The sequence below is a fragment of the Cyclopterus lumpus genome, chromosome 23 (assembly GCF_009769545.1).
Source record: "Cyclopterus lumpus isolate fCycLum1 chromosome 23, fCycLum1.pri, whole genome shotgun sequence".
Lineage (NCBI taxonomy): Eukaryota > Metazoa > Chordata > Actinopteri > Perciformes > Cyclopteridae > Cyclopterus > Cyclopterus lumpus.
In genome coordinates, this window is record NC_046988.1 from 7,194,720 (window position 1) to 7,202,864 (window position 8,145).

General features: G+C 38.1%; 1 protein-coding gene across 1 annotated transcript; it reads right to left on the reverse strand.

Annotated features, from left to right (window-relative positions):
• Positions 1 to 2,521: 2,521 nt before the first annotated feature.
• Positions 2,522 to 4,628, reverse strand: ucn3l (urocortin 3, like). Its single transcript, XM_034526618.1, has 2 exons — positions 4,461 to 4,628; positions 2,522 to 4,014 (listed from the first exon to the last, which is right to left on the reverse strand). The coding sequence occupies exon 2, from the start codon at positions 4,004 to 4,006 to the stop codon at positions 3,557 to 3,559; it is 450 nt and encodes a 149-aa protein (XP_034382509.1). The 5' UTR covers positions 4,007 to 4,014; positions 4,461 to 4,628; the 3' UTR covers positions 2,522 to 3,556.
• Positions 4,629 to 8,145: the final 3,517 nt, after the last annotated feature.

An 8,145-nucleotide genomic window follows, 5' to 3' on the forward strand; every position in this document is an offset into this window, starting at 1 on the left:
AACCATCTCAGGATGTCCCTCAGAGACAATCAGGACATTCTGATGTTTCATTTCAAGATGAGAGCCTGTCAAAATCTCCTTTCTGCGCTTACTTAAATTCAGTTCACGAGACCATTTATGACTAACTTTAGATAATATTTAAAAAAGAATGACCCATAGTTATGAAATCATTCCACTTCTGATGCATAGTAGACCTTCTCAGGATGTCCCTCAGAAACAATCAGGACATTCTGATGTTTCATTTCAAGATGAGAGCCTGTCAAAATCTCCTTTCTGAGCTGACTTCAAATAAGTTCACGAGACCATTTATGCCTAACTTTAGATAATATTTAAAAAGGAATGGCCCATAGTTATGAACTCATTCCACTTCTGATGTATAGTAGACCATCTCATGATGCCCATCAGAGACAATCAGGACATTCTGATGTTTCATTTTAAAATGAGAGCCTGTCAAAATCTCCTTTCTGAGCTGACTTCAAATAAGTTCATGAGGCAATTTATGTATCTTATTTCTGACATGGTGTCATCCTTATCGCCCTACTTAACCTTCTTCTTTGGAAACAGCAGCACCCACCACGCACAAACCAAGACTGGACTCAACGGGCAGAGGAAACCCTTTTCCGTGGTTAGACATCTGAACCATCTGTGGGTAAAAAGCTCTATCCATTGACTTGAATTATTATTATGAATAAGTGTCTGTTCATTAAAATAAATAAATACTTAAGACATTTAAGATTTTTCACATTTCGTGTTTTTTTTCCAATGAAATTCAAAAGTTTGATTTCCTTCCACATAGACCAACTCAAGTTGTCTCTTTCTTGAGCTAATTTAAAAACCATGCAAGACAATTTACCTCTAATTTCAGATAAGATTTGAAAGGAAATTAGGGTAAATTACTATATAATTTCACTTCAGATTATGTTTTTTACCAAACAAAGGGACTCACCCATTAGATGGCTATACCACATTTTAACTTGATGGTGTAATTTCTTTTTTCGGGGTTCTAAAATATTTCCCACATGTGTTCTCATTTTTTTTTATACTACGTAATTAATCTATTTTCTCTTTTATTTATTAATCTATTTGAAACTCAAATGTATATGTCATAGTGTCAAGTTGTTTTTTTCATAGAATTTTCTTTATATATTTTATTCGATTAAATAGTAATATTTATATTCAATTCAATTGTTTTCAATTATCAATGTGCTGTTTTCTTTAAATCTCAATCTGAAATTAGACATAACTTGCTTCGTGAATTTATTTGAAGTCAGCTCAGAAAGGAGATTTTGACAGGCTCTCATTTTAAAATGAAACATCAGAATGTCCTGATTGTCTCTGATGGGCATCCTGAGATGGTCTACTATACATCAGAAATGGAATGAGTTCATAACTATGGGCCATTCCTTTTTAAATATTATCTAAAGTTAGGCATAAATGGTCTTGTGAACTTATTTGAAGTCAGCTCAGAAAGGAGATTTTGACAGGCTCTCATCTTGAAATGAAACATCAGAATGTCCTGATTGTCTCTGAGGGACATCCTCAGATGGTCTACTATGCATCAGAAGTGGAATGAGTTCATAACTATGGGCCATTCCTTTTTAAATATTATCTAAAGTTAGCCATAAATGGTCTTGTGAACTGAATTTAAGTAAGCGCAGAAAGGAGATTTTGACAGGCTCTCATCTTGAAATGAAACATCAGAATGTCCTGATTGTCACTGAGGGACATCCTGAGATGGTTTACTATGAATCAGAAGTGAAATTAGTTTTTAACTATGCACCATTTTCTTCTAAATCTAGTCCGAAATTAGAGATACGTTTGCTCATGAATGGGATTTTCTATATCTTTTATTTTGAAATTCAAAATCAAAATGTCCCAATATTGGAAGAGTTACCTTCCTATTGTTTTCTATTCATCATTCATAAAATTCATGATTAGTTTAATATATTACTGTATCTGTATTTAAAGGCGTATTTCATCGTATCACGTTCACCGGAAGTTTGCTCTTATTTTGAAGTCAGTTTTACACGCTCGTACCGTAATGCCTAGTATATACGTGTACTGAAAAAAACCGTGCGGGCTGACTTGACTGTGTTTTTCGAAGTGGAGGCTGGCTTGACCGCAGTAAAATGTCTCCACCCACTCACAGGAGCTCAAGAAGCTCCACTCGGTTCATCACGCACACGCAACATCGAGACGAAAATCCCAAACATGATATGGCAACTGAACCGGGTCAGGGCTACGATGTTTTTGACAAGTTCATTAAATTATCATAATTATTAGAGGAAATTATGGGGTCATTTTCTTGCCCCTCTCCTAGTGATATCAGGGGCAAAATGATATTCCTTAATACATATATGAATATATATAAATGATAAGCTTAACTTGGGCAATGAATACTGGACATGGTGATGTATCACACAGGCTCTAATCTTAAGGATAGTAAAATAATTATAATTTATAGGAATATTTTATGGATCCCATTGTTCAAAATTATGTATATAAAAAAAAGGCATTTGTTGTTAGTTACATCTGCTTTATTTGCGGAAAAATAATCCTGTATTTTGAGTACAAAAATAACAGACATCTGATGACCACATATATTCTCATGCACTTGCATTTTTACTGTTTTTTAGGACCTTGCAGTTGGTTTGTACAGTATATTTGAGTCAGTATTCAATGTGGTGTTTCCGCCACTGTCGATGTTTCACACTGTAATCTGGAATCATTATAGGCGTCTGAACATCAAACCTCATAAGCAAATTAAGCAGCTTTGCTCCTTAGTCCAACATTTAACATTTTTAAATCTAAGGACTGTTCTTTAGAGCAGTCCTGCTTTGCTGCAGCCTTTGTTCATAATGACAGTGAAAATGAGCCCTAAAACCTTCTTTTCAGATTTGAAAAGAATCTGCCAAGGGGAAAGACAATTTCACCTTAATGGAAATCATGTTTCATGTTTTCTTGCCGGAAATGTCCATAATCTTGATACAAGTAAAATAACTCCATATTGCTCTTAACCTTATTTCTTGATTACAAATAGTTAATTTGTTGCTACAACATTACTGATAGTGATATGAAATACATGTATTATTCCCACCACAAATATGGTAACTGTAGACTACAAATACAACTTCAAATAGTAAAAAAAAAGAGTAAAGAACTTTGGAAATGTTACAGTTTTACTATATGTTTGCAGCCAAATACTGTATAATTTATGAGTTTAACGCTAAATTGTCCACAAATATAAAGAAAAATTCAGATATCAGCATCCAACTTTTAGTCACAGAGGTTCATTAGCTCACATTATTTATTGTCCAGAATGGAATAAATAATAGAAGACTTTCGAAGCACCTTTCACATGAGAGCAACTCAAATATATTTGAAATGCTTCTTTTACCTGTAAAATGTGTGAGCGCAAAGAAAAGAATCTCCCCCTGGATAAACAAATCAATACCAATAGCATAATGTAAAAGTGAATAGAAAGTGATTCATTACATTTGAGTAACGAGGAGGCCAACACTGGTCATGGCTGTTCAATCTAAGTTGTCCAACAGGTTCACTTTCTCCGTCCAATATGAGCCAGCAGGCGCGCGTTCTCGGCCGCCTTGGCGCGCAGGTTTTTGGCCTTAGCGACATCAAAGAGGACGTTCATGATGTTGGTCGGCACGTCCAGGGACAGGGTCAGCCTGCTCCTCCGGTCCCCTTTGCTGCTGTTGCGGAGCATCTGCCCTCTCAGCTTCGTCCGGCTCACGAAGCGGTAGTTTGCTGGACTTGAAGTTCTTTTTTCCCGACTGGATTCGGCAGAAGAAGAAGAAGTTAAAGCGGAGGAAAGATACTCCGCGGACTGCAGGAGGGACCCCCAGCCGTCCACGTCGCTCCGGACCCCGACTGCCATCTGGTCGTCGCACACGAGGTCGTCGCGGGTGCGGTAAAGGCGCAGGCACAGACTGGAGGTCGGCGTGCACAGGACCGAGAGCAGCAGCAGGGTCTTCAGGGACGAGAGCATACTGTGTCCTGTGGTGGGACCAACACAGGTGAAGATAAATATGTTCACGTTATGCCATTTGGTTTCACATCTTCACAACATCTCAGACAAGCTATTTTATTTGTACAGTCCTAAAGTGTATTAATCTAAAAGCAATTGACATAAACGTAAAGTGAGAATAAAGTGGATCTCAAAATGTGCTGTAATCAGTCTTCACAGTCAAAATATGTACATTTACATTTACAGCGAAATGGTCTCCATACAACTTTTATATATCCCTTCTCTCATTAAAAGAGAAGAAAATAGGGTACAAAGAGGGTATTTAGTTTAAATATCGATAGTTCAGAGCAAGTTCAGCCTGTGTCTTCATACAAGTGTTTAAGCCTCCGCACAAGAACATTTTATGTCGATGCTGGACCACAATACAAAGGTTTAAAGGCACAGACATGGAAGTAATAATGTTCGTAAAACTTACCACTCGCGTCCTACAGTAACGAATACAGTAAGAAGGGTCAACCAACGTAAAAGGAAGGAAAAAACAACAAACAGGCAGAAATCCTGTGAAGCTAAATTGTGATAAGAAATCCTGATGAACAGATACTGTGTGCGCAGGTCAACAGTGCGCACTGTCTGACCAGCAGAGTGTCTTGCTCGTCCATTCCCACTGCATTCATTTAGTAGGAGCCATCAAATTGCAGCCCTACGCCAGCAACAACGTCATCGTGATGACATTTTGGTTTGCTCGGAAGTATCCCATTGGTCGCGATGCAGTCATGTATTGGTGAATTAAATTAAAAAAGTTAGTAAATATGACTTCCCGTCGGTCAGACATCAAAGACAGACTGTTTTTTTTTTCATGCAGTCATGAGTCGTGATTGTTTTTTGGGTGGTCTGTTATACACTTCACGTGATGGGTTTTACAGCAGTAAACCTCATATTCACACTTTGCTGGCCAAATAAAAACATTTAAAAAAAGACGTGTGTAAGATTGCTTGCTCAGGACCACAGACAGCTTCCAATAAAACCATGGGAAATTTCATAATTCCGAACCATGGACCGGATATAAGAAGTGGACGCAGTCATCGTGATGTCACCCATTGGTTTTTGGACTGCGGTTTTGAAGCCTCAAGTTCGACGATTTCGCCGTCGCCATCTTGAATTACGGCCGTTTTTTTGCAACCAATCACCGGAGGTTATATTCGGAATGCGGAGGAGGGAGTAGAGATGTCAATCACAGTATATGGCTCTGGCAGCGCATCGACCTGCAGACAGTTCCATTGGTCAGCACACGGACAGCTCCTCTTCAGGATCCATTGACAGTTACAGTGTTCAGCACTACGGAGAGCTCCAATTCAGAATCATCCGCAGTTCTCATTTAGAACCACCACAGCCAGAACCATGGGCAGAACCATGGGCTTTACTCATTGTTCAGAAGCATGGACAACTGCACCATTCAGGCAACACTTGCTTCAACATTAAGCATGTCAAACAGACAAATAATTCTGACTTCGTTTACTGTCATATTAAAATCGCTGAAGACTTAATACATTTTATTTCTCTATGAAGGATACATTGTTGAATGATTTATTGTGACATGTATTTGCACAACAAATGGTCTTTTCTTAAAGACTACATTTTTACACAAAATGAGTCGCCTTAGTTAATAAATTGGATCAGTCGGCTACTATTCTGATAAGCAATAAATTGAAATTGATTAAAATATAAAGTCAAGTTTCCAACCTCTTCAACCATTAGGATTTGATGTTTTCTTTGTCATATACAGTATGATATAGTACATGTAATATATTTTAGTTTTTCAATGATGGTTGGACAAAACAAGCTATTTGAATACATCATCTTCAGCTGTAAGATTTTACAATGTACACGTTTCACTATTTCCTGAAAATTCATCGAAAAACAATAAATCAAAGGAGTAATCAGCAGATTATTCAACAATATGAATAAACATTACTTGCAGCCCAATTTAGTAACACTTTTTAATTATACGATGTTTACAATGTAAATATTAAAAGTGACATTTACTAATCAATTAGATTAGATAAGTCTGTTTAATTAAATCATTATGCCTTTTATTGGCATAACACTCCTGATATTACTCATTCGTACATAGCACTTCAAACATGGCATTGAAATAGAAAAGGTCCATTGCCACCTCTTTCAGTATGTGACATGTATCAAAGGTTCAACATTCACCAAGGCTTTCACAGTATGGTGTGCATGCTTTATATAATTCATTTCAAAAGAAGAAACCTGAGATCCAGAGAACAGAGTGAGTGTTCACACAACACATTGTAACCAATGTGGCAGAGGATCAAACGGTGGTGGGTCAAGCTCTAATGAGCAACTTCCTTGTAGGATTAATATGACTGTAAGTCTCAACAGCAGGAGTAATCACAGTCTGTGACACACTGTGTGATAAGATGTCCTCCCACTCTTGCTTGCGCTCTGCAATTGATCTTTGAAACAGAATGAATTGCTCTTCTTCGACTTCAATGGAAAAACTCCACTTGCATTACTCTGCTGGATTGTGTTCTTGTTCGTCACTTGACTCAAGATATGTTAAGAATTTTGCTCAGCTTAAGTGCGAAGGAGTATTGACCACCCATGGTTTAGTTTGGTATTAAGTCTTATTTATAACAAGTACAATCATTCTTGGATGGAGCCAACGTTGTCTGAACCTTTTTCTGAATTGACAGTTTGTCACTATGAGCGTTTGTCCTACATGAAAATGAAATGTTCAAAACTCAGATGAGCTACACCCTCCCAACCCAAATTTATTAAAATGTGTTACTTTAGATTATTTTACTACATTGCAGTTGCTTGTAGGTGCAGATCTTGTGTCTGTCACAAGGCACCCTCTGACCTCTCGATGGCTTCTGTTCCCTTTATGCACCATTTATGATCACTCCTGTGCTGTTTTACTATTTAACTGTTTTGAGATTCCCCCATGCCCCTTCAAAGACCAGCGGGTGTCTGTCTCTGAGGGAAACTGGACATGGTGTGGGAACACAGACAGTTCTCGTGACAGGGTCAAGGTCCCCTTTGAACTCTGTGACCACTATAAATAATACACACAAACACGGGCCTGTACAGTTTCACAGTTTCAAGATTCCCTAAAACCACAATTTTCCTTGATTTGACCCACACTGGTAAATCTAAAATCCATCTCAATAGATACGGGTAAAATTTGACCCGAAATAGCCTCAGTGTACATGTGTAGCAGCTGTACAAAAGTTTAACATTTTAAAATATTTTAATGTTTGTGTACTTTGTGTCACTTCATGAAAAGACATCACATTTCCAGCCAAAAGAATGACGTCTAGGGTATTATTACTGCTGTCGAATCTGTCAAAACAGGTCTATACCCAGAATTATTTAAAATCTATTTTCTTTGGAAGCAAGTGAAATTTTAAGCAGAGGTAGATATATTTGACCTTTACAACGTATATAAAGATATTTGCAAATGATCTGAAAGCTAACATTACAAGTGTTACAAGTGGCAGGGGGTGTGGTTTAGCAAGAACAGCCTGTCACTGTGGACTGCGTAACCACATCTTGCAGATCAATAAAGCATCTTCGCATGTGGGAGTATATTACAGTGCAGGATTGTGACTAATATACAGAAAGCCTCTGGAGGCTTGTTGTTGAAAGAATTTGTCAAGAATCTGACACTTTGAGGCAAATGGAATTTTGGTTTGAAATACTAGACTATAGTCTATTTTCAGTGAGCTACCTTACTTCAGTTTAAGAGACCTGGGGGTGGAGCTGGTGCTGCATGTTGAACATATGCCTAACACTAAGGTATCCTCTTTAAAACATCAACCAATGACAACCGGAGAATCCAAGTTGTGTCGTGTATTTTCACATGTCACACTGCCAGAAAGAAAACGTAATTGTGTAATGCATCAACACCCACGCAGGAATCCCCTGCTACTGCTGCGTTGGTCTGATGAGAGAGTCCTTTAAAACAGTCTCTATGTGATCTCCCTCACTGGCCTCCTGTTGGTCGCTCATCTGGCTCCCAGCCTGATCCATAACACCCCCTGCCAAAGGAACATATGTAGGGATGAAAGTGGCAGCAGCTACAGCTTCTAATCTTCTCACCGCACAGGATGCAGGGCAATTGACAAAACAGAAGA

Bases quoted from the DNA above. Each gene is read 5' to 3' on its own strand.
- ucn3l (XM_034526618.1), bottom strand. From the start codon at position 4,006: ATGCTCTCGTCCCTGAAGACCCTGCTGCTGCTCTCGGTCCTGTGCACG.